The following is a 24035-nucleotide window of genomic DNA, read 5'->3' as shown; positions in this document are numbered from 1 at the left end:
ATATTTTTCCAGTATCTCATTGCACTACTAACGATAAATGCAGTAGTATTCAAAACAACATGGAAAAAGTTTCAAATTCCAATGTTAATGAGCCATGTTTTACTCGACCAGAAACTGAGTCTAAATTGGAGTCTTTTAAACAATCTGATCTGATTTTCCATACAGATAATGTGGATAATGACAGCTGTACTGAGTACACGATGCCTGAGCTTACTGTTTCTTACAAGGAGTCGGAATCTTATAAAGGTGAAGCAAAACAAATAGCCTTTCTAGTTTTTTATATCACTGAATAATCAGTTTTTGCCATTTCTATACAATTATCAAATTAATAGTGAGTGATTATACGCTGTATTCCAAGACTGTACAAGAACCTCTAAAGAAACAAATAACTTCACAAAGTGATCAAGAGTTTATCAAGATACCGGAGCTAAAGATATTTTGGGAAGTGTGCAGCAGTGTATCAGATGCACCTCCAGTCAACGTGATTACACCCAACAAGCCAGACATCTCAACCATTACAAGTTGTTTAAGTACTACTCAGCAGACTGCAGATAACATTGATTTCCCAAATGGTCTAAAGACCATACGTGAAGTAAGATTTACGGATTTAAACACCATTTACAATATCGATGATGATATGAGGTACGAAGACAGTAATAGCGATCTATCAATAGAAAAGCATCACCAAGCTACAGATCTGATGCATAATGACTTTGCGGATGCTCAAGATGGTTTGGTTTTGCTGAAACCAAAAGGAATGAAAAAAAAGACCAAGATAGATACTGGAATAACGACCAACTCACACGCCATTCCATTGAAGTTGCACAAGTCTCTACGCAAATCGTCGATACAAACCATACCCGCATTGAATTCCAAATTGCCAGCTAAAAAGAAGAGTCAGATTTCAATCAGAGTAGTGCAACACAATCAAAAGATTACAGCGTATAATTTTAGAAAAGACACAAAAGAAGCCAGTTCAACAAAGACACATTCAGCAGCCGATCGTAATAAATTGAAACAAGAAATCGAGTCTGCAATTCCAGTCAAGAGAATCAAGCGTGCTGCAGCCAAGAATATGAAGCCTTGATTGGAATATGGCAATAAACTAGAATGAATTGAAAAAGTCAAATTTACTCACGTGACATAATCTGATTCTTTGCAGAATGAAATCGGACAACTTTAATCAACTATCGATTGGATGGTGAGTTGGGCAGAGGACTGTTATTCTCTTGTGTGGTGTATTACTCTGGATTATTGGGTTTGATGAGTGTTGGAGTTGGGTCATGAATTGAACATTTGGGTTGAGCCAAGTGGATGATCAGTTGTCCTGTTGCTCATCAGAACTGCCGGACATGTTATAAGTCTTGATGTAATCAGTTTAATGCTTGCATTCTACTGCTAGCTGATCACCAATTGCTTTCATGTGACTGTCAATCCATTCCGTCCATCGACGATCTCAACCATGGTCACTGTTACTGCCGTGTAATAAATCCACAGGCAGATCTTCTATTAAACCAGCTCTAAACCTTGCTCAACTTTTGATATTAGACTGACAGAAAGCGAAACAGGGACGATTTGACTGGAGAGTCTAGCGGTCATGCAGACAATGCGTTGCCTACTTCGCCCATAGCTCCGTTTTCTGATGATGATTTTGGCGACGACACTAATGATCTTGATGGGATTCGAGATGAAGCCATTGTCGACAATGAAATTGTCGATATCCTTGATCAGGATGAAGAGGAAGATGACGACGGAGAAGACTTGTTTGGCGACAATCTTGACAAGTTGAGTAGTTTTTTTGTTTGATGTCGGTTGATAGTGTCCAGATCAATTTTGTTTTTGACTGTCATGGTATAATTCATGTCAAACATTATGGAATACATATTGCCAAGTTACACAAGCTGGCTTTGTTGTCCAAATACGTTTGTTTTCAAACACTTTGTATGCTAACCCAACTCATATTTAGCGACTACCGAGAAAACGTTCGTTTGGATCATTACGAGGTTGAATCTGTTGTAGATGAAGAGGAATACGACACCATGAACCGTGAAGACCGTCTTGTTGCTGAAGCTAAAATGCGTCGTCGCGATCGGGAGCTGGCTCGATTGGAAGGCCGTCTTCCTGCTGCTTTCCTTGACGATGGTAGAGTGTTTGATATAGTACTGATGATTGAAAGTGATACAAGTACTAATTGAAAGTGTTTTTATGGATGATATAGAGGAAGAGGATGAAAACGAGCCAATGCGTGCTCGTCGTAGGCGTCATGACGGATTGGATATGGATATTGATTTGGATGCAGGCGAAATTGTATGTGACCTTGTTTCATCTATTGCTTAATTTTACTGCATGTTTTTATTTTATCGAGATTTCAATATATAACTTGCAACTTTGCATTATGTATCATCAAAACTGTTTTAGGCACCACTTGATCCTGAAAGTTTGATGGCCACAAAGGGTCCTCTGAGTGAATTTGTTGCAATGGAAGGACCTCGTCGCACAATCAAAAAGGAGTTTCATAGTTTCCTTACATCCTATGTCAACGACAAGGGCGAATCTGTATATGGAGAGCGTGTCAAAGCCATGTGTTTAGGTAACATCTTAGTGTAGATAGTTTGATTGTCTTTTATCAGAATTTTGATGATTGATGGTTTGTTTTTATAATTCAATAATGCTATAAATAGCTGACGGACAAAGCTTGGAAGTAGACTATCGTCATTTATATTCCACCAATGCCACGCTTGCATACTTTCTTTCCAACACGCCCACCGAAATCTTGAAAATATTTGATAGCGTTGCAATGGAAGTTGTACTTACTGGTTACGAAGACTATGACAAGATTCGAAGTGAAATTCATGTGCGTATTACCAATCTCCCGATTGTCGAGACTTTGCGTGATCTCCGGTAAATTTGAATGGTTGTAGTGATTGTTTTTCTAGGCTGATTTTAACAATCTGTCAATTCAAATTACTAGACAATCTCATCTAAACACTTTGGTCAATGTCCGTGGTGTGGTGACACGCCGAACTGGTGTGTTTCCTCAATTAAAATATGTCAAATATGACTGTCTAAAGTGTGGTGCGCTTATTGGTCCATACCACCAAGACGCTATTGCTGAGATTCGTGTGCGTATTTGTCCCAACTGCCAAGGCAAGAATTGCTTTTCTGTCAATTCCGAAGAGGTTAGTAGTCGGAGCGTTTCAAATCTAGTTTTTTTGCCTTTTTGCGTTTCTCAACATGTATTTTGGTTTTCTACAGACTATTTACAGGAATTATCAGCGAATAACTCTTCAAGAAAGTCCAGGAACTGTTCCTGCTGGTCGTCTACCTCGCCACCGCGAAGTTATTTTATTATGGGATCTTGTTGATGCCGCTCGTCCTGGCGAAGAAATTGAAGTCGTTGGTGTTTACCGCAACAACTTTGATTTTTCTTTGAATACTAAAAACGGGTTCCCTGTGTTTGCCACGGTGATTGAAGCCAACTATATTGCGAGAGGTGAAGATCAGTTTTCCAGCTCTCGTTTGAACGAAGATGATCAGCGCGAGATTCGCGCTCTTGCCGCTGACCCTCGTATTCGCCAACGTGTACGTTACCTGTCATTGACAAATTGTATCGTGACTGAATTTTTTATTGAGTTCAAGATGTTGAGTTTGTATCTAATCCATTCTTGCTAAATAGATTATTAAAAGTATTGCGCCGTCTATTTATGGTCACGAAGATATCAAAACAGCTCTTGCTTTGTCAGTATTTGGCGGTGTATTTAAGAATCCTCAAGGAAAGCATAGACTTCGAGGAGATATTAACGTTCTTCTTCTTGGCGATCCGGGTACTGCCAAATCTCAATTTCTTAAATATATTGAAAAAACTGCTCCTCGTGCTGTATACACTACTGGTCAAGGTGCATCTGCAGTTGGTCTTACTGCTGCAGTTCATAAAGATATCGTTACTCGTGAATGGACTCTCGAGGGCGGTGCTTTGGTGATGGCTGATCGTGGAGTCTGTTTGATTGACGAATTCGACAAGATGAACGATCAGGATCGGTATGTTTTTGTTGTACAGTTTGTGCTGGTTTCCTGCATGATGTATATTAACAGAGGCTGTGTTACTGATCAATATTTTATCACAGGACTTCTATTCACGAAGCCATGGAACAACAGTCTATTTCAATTTCCAAGGCCGGTATTGTTGCTACTCTTCAGGCTCGCTGTGCTGTCATTTCTGCCGCCAATCCAATTTATGGCAAATATAATCCTCAAGTACCTTTTTCCCAAAACGTTGAGCTTACCGAGCCCATCCTGTCACGATTCGATATTCTTTGTGTAGTCAAGGATATTGCTGATCCTATTGTTGATGAACGTCTTGCTCGATTTGTATGTGGCAGTCACATGCGTAGCCATCCTGGAGCTGCAGCGGATGGTGAGGATAACGGAGCACCAAAACTCGACGCTGACGTAAGGGCTTATTGACTGCATCATTGTGTCAAACCATGCCAACTAATTTTGCTGCTATTCATGTATCTTTGGTCATCTAGATCATTCCACAGGCATTTTTGCGCAAGTATATTATTTATGCTCGTGAGCATGTTCGACCCACTCTTCGGGATGTTGATGTTGACAAACTGGAAAAACTATATTCGGAATTGCGTCGCGAATCTATGGTATGTACTTTATCGAGCTGTGAGTTGATTTTTAAAACCTACCAGGCTCATTATTTTTGGGCCATGTTTTAGATTGGTGGTGCCATTCCAATTACGGTGCGCTACCTCGAGTCCATCATTCGTATGTCTGAGGCATTTGCTCGTATGCATCTTCGAGACACAGTGCGCCAAGATGATATTGATCATGCCATCTCAGTTACAGTCCGCAGTTTTATCAGTGCTCAAAAACACTCTGTCAAAAAGAGTCTTTCTCGTGTTTTTGACAAGTACATTTCCAGCGATGTTGATATGCATGAACTGATGCACCATGTTCTTTCTGATATTCTAAAGGAACACATGCGTTTTGAATACCTTCGTGGCAACAGTGCTATTGGTCGTGTCGAAATCGATTGTGAAGAATTTGAACTGAGGGTATGTCACATCATTTTTACAATCTGACATATCACCCGTGCTAACTAATCAAACTTATTTTTATATTTCAATACAGGCAAAGGAGCATCGTATGTTTGACTTGACAACCTATTATGAAAGTGATCTATTTCAGCAATCGTTTAGTCTAGATCGTGGACGTGGCAAAATTATGTTGAGACCGTAACCTTTTAGATATCAAAGTTGAATAATAAAAATCATCGAGTAAACTAATTAAATATGCAATATAGCTGTTTTATGGATACTATTTATTAATCCAACACAGTATGAGTTCAATCAGAGTTGGCCATGGCATCAATAGCAGATGATATATGCTTAAATACCACTGTAGAAGCACCTGTGCGAATAGCAATCATGGCAGCTTCACGACATATTCCTGAAATGTCTGAAAATGACATGCCTTGGGTGCGATCAACAGCAATATCTATATCTTCCACAGCTATATCACAGGGCATTTGTTGTAGCACGCCATTAAACATGTCGAGTCTGCTGGATCGGTTGGGTAAAGTCAGTTTTACATGTATACCAATACGTCCCGGTCTTAACACTGCTGGATCAATTGTTTTAGTTGTTTGTGAGGCTATTGATGGGTTTGTCAATCGTATGCAGATTCTTAGTATGTCTATCAAAGATATGTTGATATACAATGAAAATAAGTGCAGTTTTCAACATACTTGCAACAATACATATCGGCGCAGTATGTTTGGTAACACCATCCAGTTCTGTTAAAAATGAAGTTACTATCCGATTTGAAGTCCCCTCGCTCGAAGAATGTTCGGATCGTGTGGTAAGAAGGTGCTCAATCTATACAAATCAAGTTGTTTGAGCATGCATTTATCAAAGTCCAAAAATGATGTGAGTCATGTACAGATTATAAAGTGGCAGATATAAAGCATTGAACTTGCCTGATCGATCAAAATAATGCACGGAGACGACGCTCTAGCACGCCGAAATAGCTTAGCAATTGCCTTTTCAGATTCTCCTACAATCTTGGACCTAATTGAAGCACCCTATCTCAACAAACAGAACCATCAATTAATATTTCAATCATACATCTAATTGTTGTTTTCAAACTAAAAACACATACATTCACAAATATACACGGAAATGCCAATTCGTTTGCAAGTGCACATGCCAGTTTTGTTTTTCCAACACCGTGTGGACCATAGATGAGAATTCCATGAGGTGGCCAAACCGTCAGGATAGAGTCGTTTGCAAGATCTTGGTTGTAATCTCTAAATGGTCGGATGAGAATATTCTTAGTGTTTAAAATCAAACAGTTAGTCATTCTACACCAGTCAGTAGTTTTGCATTCAAACCACAAAAACAATAGCATGCTTACATTTAAACGATCAATATCGTTTTGAATTCCAAATAGATCAGAAAGTTGGGTTTCTGGAAGCTATAGAATAATCAACATTAGGTATTAGTCAAGTTGTTTAATCATGTGCTTGGTGACTAAAATATCAAAGCCAGATAGTAGTGTATAACATAATTTGGCAAAACAAGTCCATACTTTGCTGGCAATTCCACGGAGTCCTGACGGAGGCGTATTTTTAAGGATTTCGCAAAGCTCGTTTAGTCTATCTTGACCTGCCCCGTACTTTAGCATGCTTTTTTGAAGTGCGGATACCAGATCTGACAATGCATGTGATTTTGTCTGTTTTGAAAGTGCCAAAATTTGAGTTTCGCCATGTTCAATATCTATCGAGTTAAATTTAACAAAAATATCAACATCATCCATTTAAACAAAGTAACTGTTTAAAGTATAACCAGTCTTGATCTACCTTTAATATATGCTTGAAATAGAGCTGATCTATCGGCAATAGTTAAAGTAGGCATTTTAAAATCTTCAAAATAGATTGCCGCTGCTCCAAGGCGCTTTTTTACTTGCTCTTCATCATTTGTGATAACTAAACACAAAGAATGATGTAAAATTTAGCTGATCAACTTAAAAGCAATGGTATCCAACGCATTATAGCACATACAAACTATCCAAAATCAACTTACGAATTAATAGTGTACCCTCTGAACTACAAGAACGATTCAAGCCTTTCGGTCGTGGAACATTTTGATCAAATAGTGCTTGAAAAACATTTTCAATAGGAACGGAGCCTATTTAATAAGCGGTGGCAGTAAAATAGTTAGATACTTTGTTTAAACCAACCCGTATATCCGTAATCAAAACTTGCCTGCTGCCAACACATTCTCTATATCATCAATGATAACAATTGAGTGTGTATTTGGGTAGTGAGATCGGCTAGAAATCGCATCCAGCAGCAAATACTCAAAATCTCCTTCACCTAGATTACATTATGTCGCAGCATAGTTAAGCTATAAACACTAAATAGTTTATCATAAGCCACTCATTACAAGTACATACGTGATGAGATCAGTTGAATGGCGTCAATCACCGACCATGGTATACCCATTTGTTCTAATATGAATCAAGTATTAACATTAAAGCCGATTTCAACAAGTTTAACAGCCATTGTATACTATGGGATATTTGATTTTACCTACAAAACCTCGAACTAAACACGATTTTCCAGACCCAGCAACGCCAGCTACCAAAAGACCGCGAATATTTGTAAAGCTAGTAATCTGATCCATATCGGAATCAGCCTGTTTAGTTGGCGGATATGCAGGATCACCCATTGAAAACAAAATGCAATTAATTGTTTTAGACAAGGCATTGAATGCAGGCTCAAGACCAGGAAACCATGGCGGTGACTTAGATTCCACTATTTTTTCTGGTGGAGGAAAAAAGGCTAGACTAGAAGGTGTTCGCGGAAGGACAGTGAAAAGAGTTGATGCAGATGTACAGCACATACACACAGATATTAACTCTGAATCAACCACTGATTGATTATCCAACGACTGGGATGCTAACGCAGCAATGTTTTCTACAATGAAACGAATGGTTTTGCCATCTAGCCAGTCCAACGAAAATGTCATGCCTTTGCACAAGAGTTTTCCGGAAAGTTTTAATGATAGCAGTGACGTATTATCATTAAGAAATTGATATCTTGTGCAATTCATGAAATCGACCAGTTTTAAAGTCACAGCTCGTGCCGTTAAAATGTCAGATCCTTCCTGTTTACATAGTTACGTGTATAATGAATACTAGACGGGTCAGTATCTGTAGTGATTCCAAAGTAAATGTGGATTTGGGGATGTACAGTATCACATTCAGCCTACCAGTTTTTCAACAATGACATCGATTGGATCATGTATACTTGGACGTTGACCATCAAGCCATAGCATGGAAGCTAAATATTCTGATACCACTAAATCATCCGGATTTGTCGTGGGAATTATCGAATCTGGTACGTATCGCACATATACTGGAATTGTAATATAAGCCGTCTGATTCAAAATATGATTTTGCTTAATAGTGACTCTAACAAATGGACCGAACCCTGCAGCTGTAGGAGTTTTTTGGAGTGATGCCGATAGAAGAATGAAAGAATCATCTATAACATTGCATGAAATTGAGCATTAAATTAATATGATTGCTTTGATCAAAGTGCACAGCAAGTCGATACTATGCAAGTATTAGCCGTATTCACGTCAAATGGAACACTAAATAAGGGAGCCAAAACATATGATAAACAGCTAGTCTCATGACATGGTAATTTATACCATATTTACTGAAAACCGCTGTCCTCTGAACTCTTGAAAAGGTCGCATTGGCCTCTGCTCATTTTTGTAAAAACAACCAAACAAATGTTCAAAGCAGCATTCACAACTCTTCAATCCTCAACACTTGTTTAAAACCAACTTTCTTTCACCTAAACACTGGTGATGGCATGAAAACAATTGCATTCCTGATATGCGATCCTGTTCTCTCGCAATAGAGCGCGAATATATGAGTGTTTAGAATACAGAGATGAGTTTGTAGAGCTGTTAATGTAACAGTCAAGCCCAATATATGGGTTTCAGTGCATGGTTCTTTTAAAAATCAACAATCTCTGTTTAAAACTATAGTTTGGGTTTATATGACGAGTGTTGTGTTTTGAAGAATCGACAATTTCTAATAGAAAAACAGTAAATATTTAGCCATTGGCTAACCCAAAGCAGAGATGGTCAATGCTAGATCAATACAAAAAAGTTCCATTTTACATGAATACGGCAATAAAAGCATTTCTTGAAGCAATACTAAAATCACCATGTTTGCCTTGCACAGAACCAACCGCCTTCATGCTGAGTTGTTCAAGTTCAAAATTGCATCAGTTGACCAACCCAGACTGAAAGATCGTTTATGATCATTTAAAGCACTTTACTGGCGAGTCGAGAGTTTGATTTGACCAAAGATCAACGAATCTTCATTCGCTCATTGTGGAGTATAACTAATGTAAAATCATCTTGAAATCATCTTGAAATTATCAAATGTGTTTGAATTCCCTTTTGTCTGCTTGCATATACCATACACTTTGACATTCCTGCATCGACCAGGGGTTGCTATGTATTGACTTGTCCGTCATTTGATGTCTTGAATAACATTAAGATCATGACTGGTGACAATGTACGTTTTAAATGTCGTTAAAGTTGTAGATCATTCAAATCTCATATTGATCACCCGATTGTCCATTCATGTCAATCATTGAGTCTTATTGTCATGTCAATCATTCAATCGCCCTTTGCTTCTCAACTCAATACTTGAATTTTAAATATGATGCTGATTTTTATTCCCGCTATTTACAATATTTATATCATCGGCTCATAAATCCATTAGCGGCTTTAGCTTTTTCAAGTATCCACTATTACAATCGCTTTTGAAACATATTGAGTTGCTTAACAGTAATGAGTCAATTATACATCGGAGGATTGCTTTCTGGTATTGTGCTATCAGTTGCAGTTCAGATGATTGTTCAATCACAACTATTGAGTTTTCGTCGCAGCCGTCCGAGTAAGAACCAGGTGCCAGCAAAAACTATGCTGCGTCATCTTTCTGTGAATGACAATTTCAAGGCATTTATGGAATCTGGCGGAAATTTGAAAGGCTATGCTTCCTCAGCTGCGGGAACAGACGCCCTATTTTCTCAAATATGTGCTGAGCTTACTTTGTCAACCCAATCGCTCAGTATGATTGTTGCTGCTATGGTAAAATCATTCAAAGCAGGCTTGGCCGAAGATGGCCAAGGACTCCCCATGATTCCATCCCATGTGGTCAATCGACCCAATGGCACTGAGACTGGCACTGTACTTGCATTGGATCTAGGCGGCTCAAATTTTCGCGTATGTCTTGTTACTATGAATGGAAATGGTGGTACACGCATGGTACAGCGCAAATACGTCATTAGCCACGATCTCAAAAATCATACAGGACTTGCCTTGTTTGATTTCATTGCCAAATGTGTCGCAGAATTTCTGGATGAGCAAAAAGACCATCTTAAGTTAGAAGGCTTGAAAGTAAAGAGAGAGTCTAGTGACTTATCCAAAAGTATAAAACTCGGATTTACATTTTCGTTTCCTGTTAAACAAACTGCTCTTGATCAAGGTAGCGCATTATACTACCAATATGTTTGCTTTAAATTGTACTATCGTTGACCCTGTCTAATGTTTGACATTTTTTCTTGGTTTAGGTGATTTAATGTATTGGAACAAAGGGTTTTCTGCCACTGGAGTAGTTGGTGTGGATGTCGTCAAACTTCTCCAAAACGCTTTGGATCGCAATCAAATTAATGCGCACGTTACCGCTTTAGTCAATGATACAGTTGGCACTCTGATCTCCCATGCATACACACGCCCAGAAACACATATTGGTGTGATTTTTGGAACGGGTACAAATGCTGCCTATGTTGAGAAAATCTCCGAAATTGGTAAATGGGGTGGTTTTAATGAAGGATCTGACGAGATGATCGTTAATACCGAGTGGGGTGCGTTCAATGATGCAGATATGCCCAGATCCAAATACGATATACTCGTTGATAAAAATACTAGCAACCATGGCATTCAAATATTTGAAAAGATGATTTCTGGACTTTACCTTGGTGAAATTGTTCGATATATTCTTGTCGACTTTGTCACTGATGGTGAGCTGTTTGATGGAAAACTGTCCAAAAAGTTGGCCACACCATATGCTTTCGAGACTGCATTCATGTCTAGGATTGAACGGTATGTTCTTGCATCAATGCCACGAATCCGCATTCTACATTATTTCTAATTGACTGCTCACATTCTATTGTTGCCAATTAGTGACCATTCTGCGGATCTACTCGATGTCAAGCAACTTTTATCGGATCTCCTTGATATAAACAATACAACTTCAAGAGACAGAATGTTGATTAAACATGTATGCGAAATCGTAGGTACTCGTGCAGCTCGGCTAAGTGCAGCAGGAATTGCTGCAATTGTTACAAAAACCAATCGTCTCAATGGATGCATTGTTGCAATTGATGGCTCACTGTTTGGGCAATACCCTCATTTTGGAAGTCGTATGCGTGATGCTCTTCGCGAAATCTTGGGATTGAATGCTGAAAATATTATTCTGGAGCAAGCCCATGATGGATCTGGACTTGGTGCTGCCTTGATTGCTGTTACATCGTCGCGAGATTAAATTAAACAGCCAAACAGTGTGGTGAATAAGTGCATGTGTTGGTTTAAAAATGAATGTTTTATTGCCGCCTTATACTCTACATTTCATACAACATATCGTGGCTTTACGCCAATCTGGATTAAACATGAATAGGCTTGATCTATAATTGAAATAGCCTTTCTTTCCAACGCGTGATTGATGGCAAAACGGTTTGAATATCGACAGTTGAACTTTATTTTCACTAGACGCCAAATACATCAACGCTGCCCATATTGACAATACGTAAAACCAATGCACGAGTTGGGAGAAGAAGACATTCAGTCTCTCTATACCTGGATTGACAACATTCACTTATCACGACCAAAAAAGAATATATCTCGAGACTTTAGTGACGGTGGTAAGACTTCAATACACTTATACTGGAATATAAATGGTGTACCTTTTTCAGATGTTGGCGAGATGACATCGAGTTCGCGTCTGTTGATGACCAGATGCATTAGACTCGATTAAAACTTGCTCAAGTAAATGTTTAGCATACTAAAATCTTGAAATTGTACTAATAAACTTGTGGCATATAGTTGCATGCGCCGAGGTTGTCAAATATTTTATACCAAAGCTGGTCGACTTGCATAATTTCTCGCCTGCAAACTCTGTATCACAGAAAATATACAATTGGACAACACTCAATCGTAAGTTGTTCCACCATTCCATACTTGATGTATTGGTCTTGCTTGACACTGTTTCCTCCAAGTTTGAATTTACAAGTGCTAATTAGTGTATTTTTATTCAAACTACTCTTGATTATAATCAGAAAAAGTATTTCGCCGACTTGGATATTCGACAAATGATGAAATTATTCAGTGCATTGTTAGCAATAAGCCGGGATACGTCGAGTATATATTATATGAGCTGCGCCAAAAGGTAAGATTTACAATTATTGCATGGCATGTTGATGAATTGTTTAATTTGAAACAAAACACATTGATTCCATCAAGCTGAATAAACTAATTTTTAAATTAATGCAGATCGATAGGTATTTGAGTAAGCAATCCGCTAAAAGTAATGCATCTCCTACTGGATCAATTTCTCACGAGTCTAATCATTCTGGTATGACCATTTGTTTATTAGCAAGATTGTTGTTGGATAGTTGAAATGGATGTTTAGCAACTAATTCAGGTTTAAAACTTGACATTTTAGAACATTCACAATTGGCCAAAGCGAGCCCTTTTACACACATGGCGAATTCATTGTACTGCTCGACTACGGAAAGTGCTCAGCATTCGCATGTGGTTTCCAATCATCCCCTGTCTGCTACACAGTCTATGGATCCTCAAGAAAATGTCCAGAATCAAATTTGGACAAGCCAAGGTAGCAATATGTCACACAAAATAGCTGCCGAGGGCAACACTACAACAGTGAGTGGACAAGGTGAATGACACGGATCAAACTTGATAATTTAGCCGAGTTGAAATAATTAAAGACTAGTCAATTTGATACTAATTGGTCTTGTATCAAAATGCAAAGTAGTTCATCAACCATTGCTTTTGAATCGTCGTGCATCTTTGGCAAATCCAAACCAGCATCTAGCTCAGTCACAGCATTCAAACCATCACAGTCATGCACACATTGATTTGTCGTGTTCAGCACCTCAGTCTATAAACCAAATTCAGTCAACGGGTTCATACTATACTACGCAAAGTCAACCCAATACAACAATGCAGTCGCGTCGATCTTCCACCATTGCATTCAGTCCACATCAACCAACACAAAATATATCTAGTAAAGCCATCCATCAACATCATCAAAATCCTGCAACTCTGCAACCCGATAGTTCTGTAATGCCTAAATTGCCATCTATTCGACCCGAACAACACGACAAAGAATTGATCATTGACTTGCAGGATACAATCAATGTAGGCAATATATTATGTACACATGTATAATTACCAACCAAAAAATTGGCCAACACTTTTAAATGTGGCGTGTCACTCATTTGGTTTTTGTTTTTGGAGTAGATCTTACAACTCAAGGTATCAAAACTCGAGCAATTGTTGATGCTAAAAGAACAACAAATACAAAAGTTGACAAAAAACTAAACAATACATCAGTCCTATTTAGATGTATGTACTCATGACTAAAAGTATAATGTGCGTTGTTTGGATTATTATAGCTATTTTCAGTAATGAAAGTTGGAGAATGTCTACTATATCTCAATGATATACTGGAGTTGGAAACAGACAGACGATTGGCGTAAATAGTTTCCATCATTTTTTGCCTGAGCCAAATATATATTTGATAATCAGATTAATACAATGCAGCAATGATAAAAAATACAAATTGATTTTTACAATGTCGCTAAACATCTGCATCAAGTTGCATAGCCCATTGAGATATGAATGCATTTGACACGCAAGACCAATCAGTCCAATATCTAAAATGCTTATTACTATGTCCAGTTATGCAATGTTGTATTTTAAATAATCAACTCCAAATCAAATCAAAAGTAATCGATGTAATACATAATATTAAGTTTGAAATGAAATCAGCATCGCTCAAAAATACGATACAGGTCAGGCAAATCGGCGATTTGGGATAAAAGTTTTTCGTTCAGAAACCGTTTTGTACCAATCAAGTATCGTTTAATTGCTGGAAACAGCACATGCTCAATCATGTGTCGATGTTGCACCATATGTGAATCTGTTGATGAATGAAACATGGCTGTGAGTGTATGCACTACTGGTGCATCATGTTCAGTCTTGTTGTCCAAAGTACTTTTAGAATGATCAGCCTGTTGATCTACAAAAGGAGCTTTTACACTGTAAAACACCGATATTTCTTCTGCAATGGATTTGAAACATGCTTTTTCTGCATCCCATGACACATGCCCACCCAAGCGCAAAATGAACTCGGGGAGATAATCTAAATTTGGCAAATATTCACCACGCATTAGTACTGGAAGTGACACCAAACACCCATCCAAGCTAATGCCAATGGAAAAGTATTCTTGAAGCATCTCGCGTTGTAAACAAAGTGTATCGGCAACATTGGCAGCAATATCAGATTTAGAAAGCATCGAATCGTCCCAGCAGTCTCCTTCATCCAAAGCTATCAGCGCAAGCTCAGTAAGCGATAGTGGAGTATCAAGGTGGATTGATCCAAAGTTTGAAAAGCCTCGAAGAACAAGTTGATAAAAAAGCTCGCGACTAAGTTTATAATCAAAAATCGTATGGTTTAAATTAGTACAACATTTGTTCAAGCAAATTACTATCAATAAGAGCAAATAGATACATCACAGCAAGATTGCCATATATCAAGCAGCAACTTGCCTGATCTCTTGATAATTGATAAGATACAGTTTAGTGTGATGTTGGATAAGAGCCAATGTATCATTTACACATCCAACAAATGTATGTTCGTGAAACAACTCTGTCACAGCTGAAAATAAAGATTAGTCACTTTTATCAATTGCCATCACTCGTAGAGCATATGTTACCTACATTTGTGCTCTGTTTCAATAACCTCATTCCGAAGTTCTAAAACACTGGTAAGCCGTACATCAACAAATTGACGATCAGGTATTGGTACTTCTTTTTGGCTAGTGATGGACATATCAGTCTCATCATTTCCAGCAGCATCCGTACGTGTTCTATCCACTTTGTCTGTACTGCCTGATAGATTTATTTTAGAAGCAGCAATATCGAACGATGAACTGATTAAAGCATTTGAGTTGGATGAGGTTGAAAATGACTGCTTGACTTTTTTGTCTTGTTGAAGTTGTATCAATGGCGTATTTTCAAATGCATCATCACTGGCGGATTCGATACTGTCCTGTACTTCAACTGTCGTGCATTTATTGAGATGACTATCCGCCTCAGTCAACGCGGTATCAGACCGATAAGCTGCTCCACTATTTGAAGTTGGATTCAGTTTAGGCCGCTTTGAAAATGACAAGGCTAAATCATGTGATAAAGGTACATCATCCCCGAATTCTGATGCTTTTTGGCTTGATCCAGCAGATTCCAAAATACCAGATGGGGTATGTTGAATATACTCGTCAAGTGTACGTACGCGATTGTCTGTTCGAACAAACTTGTGCTCTGGTGGACGCTTTGATTCTTTCAACATTGTATCCCATTTTCAAAATATTTCAAAAATATTAGTTGAGCCAGTCAATGTTTGAAATATAAAAGCAGGTGAATATGCAACCCAAACCTTGAGGTTTAGATGGCGTAGTTAGTGTTGGTACTGTTTCACTGCAGGCTGATAGAACAGGTTGATTGACACCAAGGGCTTTCCCAAGAGATGATTGACTAGCAAGATCATTGGAAAATGTCGGCACTCCTACATTAAGTGTTGTCTAAACCCATAATCCACATTACAGTTAATACATTCAAGTATCAGTATCGGATTAAAAATGCCATCAATTCAATACTTGCTTGCATATAATATACACGTGAATTATTCGCTTCGGCTAAAAGTGAATCAGCAGCATCACATAGCACTTCAATAATACTATCTTCATGCAAAAATTGAACAATCCGCTTGGTTGGATGCACATTCACGTCTAAATTTTGAGGTTTAATTTCCAAGCTGATATAGGCAAATGGATGTGTACGCTTTGGGAGATATTTGGAGTAGAGTGCTTCAAGCGACTTTTTGATATTGTGATTTTCAACCAGTCGATCTAATCAATAGCAAAATATGAGTACTGTTTTGAGTAGCTGGGATTAAAGCAAAAGGCTGAGCAATACATACGATTGATAAATAGTAGCAAATGAAACTTTTTCATGTTAAAGTTGGCATTCGAGATATATCCTGAAGCTTTGAATTCCCATCTAGCCGAATCTACTGTAAATTCCAACAATTCGCGAGCAACTGTATTTCCAAAGACAGTACGAATGTTGTCCAGTTTAGATGCACTTGATGGAGTTTGCAAGTCTGATATTTGGGCATTTTGCTAATAAAAATGTATTGGTAATTCAAAAACCAATGCATTAAATAAGCAATCAGCCAATCCTCTATTAAAAGTGCAGTGTATTCTAAATAATTTTGCAGTAATAGCAAATATTACCTTTTTACATGTAAAGCTGACATTGTTATTATGAATAGCATAGCGCTGAACAACTTCCAGCACTCGATTATACTCTTCATTTGTGTTGTTGAGTGATTTGCGTCGAATGGGCACATTATGGAATAAATCTTCCGCCTATATTAAGCCATTTCATGTGTAAAAAGCGATGCAAACAGAACATGCATGCTGATCGTATAGAATCATGTGCTTACAGATATTAAAGTACCAACATTTCCAGCACATGGTTTAGGATCAACAGATCCGCCTGGTTTAGCAGAAACAAGTTTCCCATCTGAATAGCATGCTCTAATACATTACAATCAACAGATTAGATTAACCAGCCCATCAGTAGTTTGAGTATTTCATGACGCATTACCTCCAAGAGCAAAACGAATCTACAGTCCTGGTGGTAATACTCAAATGAGCAATATGACTAATACTCGCCAATGCTTCTCCTCGAAACCCATACGTAGCAATTTTATTCAAATCTTCATATTTGGACAGTTTTGAAGTAGTGAATCGTTCACATACAATGGACAGGTCGTCCTTGTTGATACCATGACCATTGTCTTGGATCTGCAGAAGCTTGAGCCCACCTTCTTTAAGTATGATTTGAATGGCGGTGGATCCTGCATCAAGAGAGTTTTCAAGAAGCTCCTTGAGTGCATTGGCTGGACGATGAATAATCTAGTTGAGGATTAAAGAGTTGGATATCAAGAGTAGGTTTATTTCAAAGATCACTCGGCATGAGTAGGTTTAAGGAGCACAAAAGCCAAACTAACGAAAAAGTGAATGCAATGATGGCAAGTATTTCAAACCAACCTCTCCAGCTGCGATCCGATTTACAGTGACTTCATCCAGTCGCTTAATGCGAGGGTTGGTGTTGGACGCTGACATGGCGATTGTCCAGAAATTAGACAAGAATTTCCAAACCAATTCTTTAGATAGTAACACTCAAGCCATCAATACAGACAATAGAATCGGAAACAAATACATCGATACATGTTGGGTTTATTCACATCTTGATTCAGCCCACCCACACATAGGCGAGAATAGAGAGCTGCTCTGATCACTGATGCACAGATGAAGTATAGAATAGTGGTAAGAAAACATCCTTGAGCATCCGAGATCGAGACTGGAAGTTCTTCAAGTATTTTCAGTTGGGAAGTGATGAGGGAGTAGCAGGTCCATCGTCCGAGGTGTTTCGTGATCGATTGGGAGTAGCTACAGTTGGATATAAGGCCGTTGATTCAGTCACTAGGCATGGTGATGCAGTGGATGCTTTATCGGCTGGAGTGGAAGATGGTGGACAGGCTGCTGGTGTTGAACAAGGCAATGCATCAGCATGGATAGGAGGAATAGGAAGAAACTGTAGGACAAGATCGCTTGACTTGGCGAGATTATAAAAGTAAGTTTGTAAAAGACTTTCTTGGCAAGACATTTCCCAATTCATCATTTTGCACATCTACAGGTTGTTATAGTTTAGCTGAGCGAATTAGTAATGCAGCAAATGGTTTGGCTTTAGTTGGTATCAGAACAATTACCTCTAGCTCTAATATATTCATTTCCTGGAGAGTAATGCCTCCGACCTTGGCATAGTATCCATTGGTGCAATACAAGTCGGATACGGATTTGCTAGCAACAGACGCAGCAGCGATAATGAACCTGGGGTTCAAAATGAATTAAAATAAAAAGTTTTAGTTGATGAGCAAACCCCATTGACCTTGATAGTCATGTGTAACAGACATCAATTTCTTTCAGGACCCTATAGAAAATGGGATCATTTGTCATGACAGTGTCTGGATAGCAAGTAAAAACAATGTTACCTATGAGCAGTGAGTGAAGACATGGTAAAGCTCTCATGCTTGGCACAAATACGATCAATATATATAAGTAAAATGAGCAGCACTGCTTTTTCAAGATTGGCGTAGCGTACAATCCGCACAACATAGTCCCGAATGGAGATTGCAGGAGGGGAGCGTGAATGAAACCTGGTGAGGCTCTGGTCCGTAACGGGAATAGTGTCGTTGTGGGTGACTAATTTTGTAAGCATGGATACAGTAAGATGAATAAGGATATCGGGCGGACAGTAATTGTAGTCGCTACTGATATAGGTTGCAGCAGGGGTAGAATTCACCACAGCATCAGACTGAGTTGCAGTTGGTACAGAGTTGAATGATTGAGCAGAGTCAGCAACATGTTGATTATTAGCAGTAGAAGCTTGCCATCGGTGTTGTTGCTGGTTGTGAGGAACGGAGGACGACATATGGGATGTCCACCAGAATAGAGTTGAAAATCGCAAGGTCAGGTTTTCAAATGACAGCCAAGGCGGGTTTGGTGTCAAAATTGGAGTGCTTAATTCGCAATCAGACGGAACAAGTAATCTAAGATGACAAGGTTAGAAATAAGTCAGAAACTGGTTTAGTATGAACAGAACAAACTCATTATTGATGCATTGACTAAAAGTAACCAATATGATAAACACCCATTTCAGTATCAACCACAGATAGTTGTTGGTACAGTCTAAACCCACTTTAACTACGGATTAAAGGTTAATACTCGAGCGAGTGTAGGGAAAAGTTGGCAGTGATCGACAATTGCAACTGACATATTGCACTCATGCCAAGAGTCTTGCTAATTACACGTACTTTAAGATTCAATATGGTATTCAGATAAAATGGACAAATATGGAGATTCAAAGTTGGATAAAGTCCAAAGATGCATTGTATGCACTCTAGACATGACATTAAGCAGTATTCATCACCATTTATCATCTCCATCCAGATCAACCATTCATTGACCAACGTGCTTTTTTAACTGGCTGTGTCTGCCATTCATTGCTGGAACGCGCTGTGATTGGTTGAAAATGAAATTGAATTTCAAAATGCTGTCCATTCACTTCAAATGGCTGATCTGGTTACAGTCGTATTTCATGTGAAATGGAACACCAAGAGTGTTGCTGTATAATAAACAACAGTCTCATGAAATGATTGGTATCATCCTATTTACTGACATTGTCTTTTAAGTTTTAAAGTTGGCTGGTATTTTAGTAATTGATATGGAAACAACTGTTGTGTTTCTGCTACACAATCTTTTAAACTAGAACGCGAGTGTATTCGAGATTAGAATACAAGAATGAGATTAAACAGTTGAATCCAACAATTACACAGTAATGTCCAAAGTGTGATAATCTGCTCAAAATCAGTTTTTAAGTCCATCGTCGCTGTGCTGATCAATTTCTACCAAAACAGTGAATATTTCGTTGTTTATTCTCTAAAATCAAGTCAAAAAAGTGTTCCATTTGACGTAAATACGACAGCAAATTGCTTGGTTCAGCCATAAGTGCACTTCTTTCCAGCAGATCTCGAAACTTGATTTTTATTAAATCCTTTTATTGCTTTGTTGTATCGAATATATAATGAAGGTGTGCATTGATGCTTGTATACACCGAGTCCACTATAGACTCGCTAATCTACTCTTGTGCTGCTTCGTGCACTCAGTTTCTGCACTGTTTTGCCGTCCACTAATGTCATGATGAATATAGTTTGGCAAGTTTATTCAAGGTATTGCTTCTGAATGGGCTACTCCGCATTATATCAACTACAAGGCACTTAAAAAGATTATTGGCTCTGTCGAGGACGAGGCAGCTGTCGCTCAGGATGATCCAACCAATGCACATCCCGGCTTTACTTCATTGGCTGCAGGCATGCCACCACATATGGATGCCAGCACTAACTCTACTGAATCCAATCAAAGTCATACTGATTTGCAAGCCCAAAAGACTGCCTTTTTCTACAGGCTTGAGCGAGAATTGGAAAAGGCAAGTCAATGCTCTTGTCACTTCTATCTCGAGTGACTGACAGGCAACTCAATCGCTTTACTTATCTTTTCACAACAATCTAGGTTAATACGTTCTATATTCAAAAAGAAGCAGAGTTTAAAGTGCGTCTACGATCACTTCTCGACAAAAAACGTATTCTCTCCAATGCTCCCACTAAAGCTGCACGCTTCTCTCGCTCGTCTCTTCATCAGGCCTTTATGCAGTTTCAAAATGATTTGGCCAAGCTCCAGGTACCCTCGCCTTTTTTAATCTGTCCTGATATTCTATAACTATTGCTTTTCCTTTCATGATGTTGCGTGGTTTCCCTTTGATCATCGAGGATGACGTCAATCTCATCATTATCACCCAATTATACCCACTGTAAACGCATCTCCTTATTTATTCGAGTTGTGTTTAAACTTTCAACATTAGAAATTTGTCGAAGTAAATGCCACTGGATTTAGAAAGATTCTTAAAAAATGGGACAAGCGAGCCAAATCTGCCACAAAAGAACTTTATCTTTCTCGTCAAATTGAAATCCAGCCATGCTTCAATAATGACGTGCTTGCTGATCTGACCGATATTGCAGCTACAAACATTGTTGAGCTGGAAAAACAGATTGAAGGCATGGAATTGGATGGTCAAGAAACCGACAGCTCTTTTATCGAGTCTCGTATTGTCAAAGGAAACTCCACTCTTGATGAGGCTGATATTGAACTGTCAAAATATCTTTTTGAAAAAAATCATGTTCAGATTATAGAGTTTCTACAGCGTCAGCGTCCATCTGCTCTTACCGCAGAAGATCCGCAGTTTTTCTCTCGTTTATTTCTACGATTTTGTGCTGAAAGTTCTTTCGAGTGTTTACACGTATTGCTAAAAACAGGTCAAATCAATATCAACAGTGTAGATGACGTAAATGATCACAGCTGTTTACACGAAACTGCTATTGCAGGTCGTTTGGACATACTTAAACTTGCCATCGAGTATGGTGCAATTGTTGACATTTCAAATGTATATGGTCGCAAACCCTTGCACTATGCAGCCATGTACGGACACGCAGACTGTGCGTCACACCTGCTTACTCTGGGAACTGCTATTGACGCTTTAGATCATGACGGAAACTCTGCTCTTGTGTATGCAATCATTGGCGGACACACTCGTTGTGTCGAGATCTTTCTGGAAAATAATGCCATGATTGATCCATCTTCTCCTACTGCACCCATCCCGATTTCGCTTGCATGCAAGTACGGTCACACAGATATTGCTACTCTACTTTTAAAAAAAGGTGCACAACTATTGCAGGATACAGATGGTATGGATCCACTCCATATGGCTTGTCGCGAAGGTCACGCAGAGATTACCCAGTTGCTGATATCTCATGGTGCCAACATTGAATCGCCTGACCCATTTAACAACTGGACACCTGTGTTTTTTGCTGCATCTGAAGGACATTTTAAATGTATCCAAGCTCTTCTTGCGGTTGGATGTCGCATCGATATCAAAGACGACAGTGGCTGGCTTCCTTGGACATATACCTTGTATCGGGGCCACATTCAAGTAGCAAGTTTATTGGCTGTCACGGATACAAAAGTAGCACCCGCAGCAACTGTTTCAAGTAAAGTATCCGATACCACCACTGCAATAAATTCTATCAAACCCATGGCTCCAAGTGGTTTATTTATGGACGAAGCGCCATCAGGCATTATCCAAGATCTTGACATGAATTTAGATGAAATCCCTTTGCTTTCACTCCCGCCTCCCATTATTCCCTTCCGCATCTACGGCCACAACTATCTTGAACAAAAGATGAATTTACAGATTCATTTCGGCAGTTTTCATGCCAACACCCAGAAATCACCCATTCGCTTGTTTGGCCTCAGTCAATTATCATCGCTTAAACTTGTTATCACATCCAAGCCTGATGATGGCGTGCCATACTCTGTGATACTTCCGCTTAAAGATGAGCTTGAAGTATTTACATTCAACATCAACAATGACGAAGACTTTTCAATTCAATTTGATATTTATCCTACTTTTGGTACCAAGGTCATTGGACGTGCTGTTGTTTTACGCTCACAATTGACTCAAGCAGTAAAGCGTAGTTGGAATGGCGCTGGAGAGTCCGAAGGCATGATCTGTCCTTTGTTTGACAACCGATTACACGTTGTTGGTGAGATTGCGTTTGAGTTTTCCATTGTAAAACCATTTGTTCATCCTCGCCTTCGTATTGGTGGTAAAGTGGACACATATTGGAAATCCACAAAGGTTGTGTCCAATCCAAAATCTAGTACAGATACAGTGCATTCGTTTGTTACAGCAACCTCTTTAGCAGAAGAGTATATTCAACTGGTTGTGCAAACAACACGAGATGGTATCGCTGTAGTGTGTCCAGACTGGTTTCTACCAGTCAGTACCGTCAACATTAGCTTGGCTCAGTTAACATTTGAACAGGCTAAATCTCAATGGCTAGCACTGCGTGTTCAGTCAAAGCAAAAACAAGGCACACTTGCTGCAACACTTCAAGATTCGCCTAACCTAGCCTATCTTTCTCAAAGTCATAAGCTTTCCTCTGCAGATCTAGCCAAAGCAATCTACGACTCATTTTACAGTTTAGAGCAAGTGCTGGATCTCTTACCTCTCTCAGTTGGTGTACAAATTTCACTCAAATACCCAACAGCTCACCAGTACACCAAACTCAACCTGTCGGATTTACCAGACATCAACACGTACACAGATATAATACTGCAGACAGTGTATAATACATCCAATCTTCCTCGCTCCATTATATTTTCATCCTTCAATCCTTCCGTGTGCACAGCCATTAGCTGGAAACAGCCCAACTATGGTGTATTTTTCGGTACACATTGTGGATTCAGCGGTGTTGAAGAAGAGGCAGGTGAAGATAAACGTTGCACCTCCATCAAAGAAGCAATCAAATTTGCCAAAGCAAGTAATTCTCTTGGTCTAATCTGCCAGGCAACGCCGTTTATCCAAATGCCGGTTTTAATCAACACTGTCAAGGAAAGCGGACTCATTCTGGCAACATTCGGCGAAGTAAATAACCAAATCGAAGTGAGTAAAATTCAGGAATCTTATGGTGTTGATGCATTAATAACTGGCAGAGTGTTTAAATACAATATTTGAGTTTCAATAAAAAATTGTTTGATAATTGATTTATGGGATTGGTACCATCCTATTTACTGACATTGTCTTTTAAGTTTTAAAGTTGGCTGGTATTTTAGTAATTGATATGGAAACAACTGTTGTGTTTCTGCTACACAATCTTTTAAACTAGAACGCGAGTGTATTCAAGATTAGAATACAAGAATGAGATTAAACAGTTGAATCCAACAATTACACAGTAATGTCCAAAGTGTGATAATCTGCTCAAAATCAGTTTTTAAATCCATCGTCGCTGTGTTGATCAATTTCTACCAAAACTTCAAATTTGTATAGGAAAACAGGTAATGCCGATTTATTTTGTGCTTATAATAGTGTTGGTAGGAGTTGAATTTATGG

General features: G+C 38.8%; 7 protein-coding genes across 7 annotated transcripts; 4 read left to right on the top strand and 3 right to left on the bottom strand.

Moving 5' to 3' along the window:
- The first annotated feature begins 1549 nt into the window (after positions 1–1549).
- BATDEDRAFT_19082 (uncharacterized protein) lies at positions 1550–5307 on the top strand. Its single transcript, XM_006677144.1, has 12 exons — positions 1550–1784; positions 1967–2142; positions 2219–2307; positions 2419–2590; positions 2682–2901; positions 2972–3179; positions 3256–3582; positions 3677–4038; positions 4125–4449; positions 4530–4655; positions 4728–5066; positions 5143–5307. The coding sequence occupies exons 2-12, from the start codon at positions 2040–2042 to the stop codon at positions 5248–5250; spliced, it is 2379 nt and encodes a 792-aa protein (XP_006677207.1). The 5' UTR covers positions 1550–1784; positions 1967–2039; the 3' UTR covers positions 5251–5307.
- A 49-nt stretch (positions 5308–5356) lies between these two features.
- Positions 5357–8791, bottom strand: BATDEDRAFT_23666 (uncharacterized protein; the record flags this gene model as incomplete). The annotated part of the gene is made up of 11 exons (XM_006677281.1): positions 5357–5664; positions 5759–5888; positions 6172–6342; positions 6427–6486; positions 6601–6788; positions 6872–6997; positions 7095–7199; positions 7468–7521; positions 7604–8180; positions 8286–8560; positions 8746–8791. The coding sequence occupies 11 exons, from the start codon at positions 8789–8791 to the stop codon at positions 5357–5359; spliced, it is 2040 nt and encodes a 679-aa protein (XP_006677344.1).
- A 1273-nt stretch (positions 8792–10064) lies between these two features.
- On the top strand, positions 10065–11646 carry BATDEDRAFT_10135 (uncharacterized protein; the record flags this gene model as incomplete). The annotated part of the gene is made up of 3 exons (XM_006677086.1): positions 10065–10587; positions 10673–11204; positions 11286–11646. 3 exons carry the CDS (start codon positions 10065–10067, stop codon positions 11644–11646), a joined length of 1416 nt encoding a protein of 471 aa, XP_006677149.1.
- Positions 11647–11916: 270 nt separating this feature from the next.
- On the top strand, positions 11917–13061 carry BATDEDRAFT_87080 (uncharacterized protein; the record flags this gene model as incomplete). Its single annotated transcript, XM_006677611.1, has 5 exons — positions 11917–12022; positions 12204–12314; positions 12437–12546; positions 12651–12732; positions 12823–13061. The coding sequence occupies 5 exons, from the start codon at positions 11917–11919 to the stop codon at positions 13059–13061; spliced, it is 648 nt and encodes a 215-aa protein (XP_006677674.1).
- A 1069-nt stretch (positions 13062–14130) lies between these two features.
- Positions 14131–17599, bottom strand: BATDEDRAFT_33018 (mismatch repair ATPase MLH1). Its single transcript, XM_006677328.1, has 11 exons — positions 17519–17599; positions 17073–17383; positions 16909–17002; positions 16697–16831; positions 16381–16582; positions 16058–16309; positions 15654–15740; positions 15123–15293; positions 14979–15060; positions 14398–14828; positions 14131–14322 (listed from the first exon to the last, which is right to left on the bottom strand). Exons 1-11 carry the CDS (start codon positions 17591–17593, stop codon positions 14168–14170), a joined length of 1995 nt encoding a protein of 664 aa, XP_006677391.1. The 5' UTR covers positions 17594–17599; the 3' UTR covers positions 14131–14167.
- Positions 17600–17852: 253 nt separating this feature from the next.
- Positions 17853–18962, bottom strand: BATDEDRAFT_34669 (uncharacterized protein; the record flags this gene model as incomplete). Its single annotated transcript, XM_006677385.1, has 3 exons — positions 17853–18161; positions 18241–18361; positions 18523–18962. 3 exons carry the CDS (start codon positions 18960–18962, stop codon positions 17853–17855), a joined length of 870 nt encoding a protein of 289 aa, XP_006677448.1.
- A 1099-nt stretch (positions 18963–20061) lies between these two features.
- Positions 20062–23688, top strand: BATDEDRAFT_16118 (uncharacterized protein). Its single transcript, XM_006677123.1, has 5 exons — positions 20062–20120; positions 20241–20516; positions 20600–20767; positions 20949–22185; positions 22228–23688. The coding sequence occupies exons 1-5, from the start codon at positions 20115–20117 to the stop codon at positions 23658–23660; spliced, it is 3120 nt and encodes a 1039-aa protein (XP_006677186.1). The 5' UTR covers positions 20062–20114; the 3' UTR covers positions 23661–23688.
- The last annotated feature ends 347 nt before the right edge of the window (positions 23689–24035 follow it).

Source organism: Batrachochytrium dendrobatidis, assembly GCF_000203795.2.
Source record: "Batrachochytrium dendrobatidis JAM81 unplaced genomic scaffold BATDEscaffold_3, whole genome shotgun sequence".
NCBI lineage: Eukaryota > Fungi > Chytridiomycota > Chytridiomycetes > Rhizophydiales > Batrachochytrium > Batrachochytrium dendrobatidis.
This window is presented reverse-complemented; position numbering and strand designations above follow the sequence as displayed.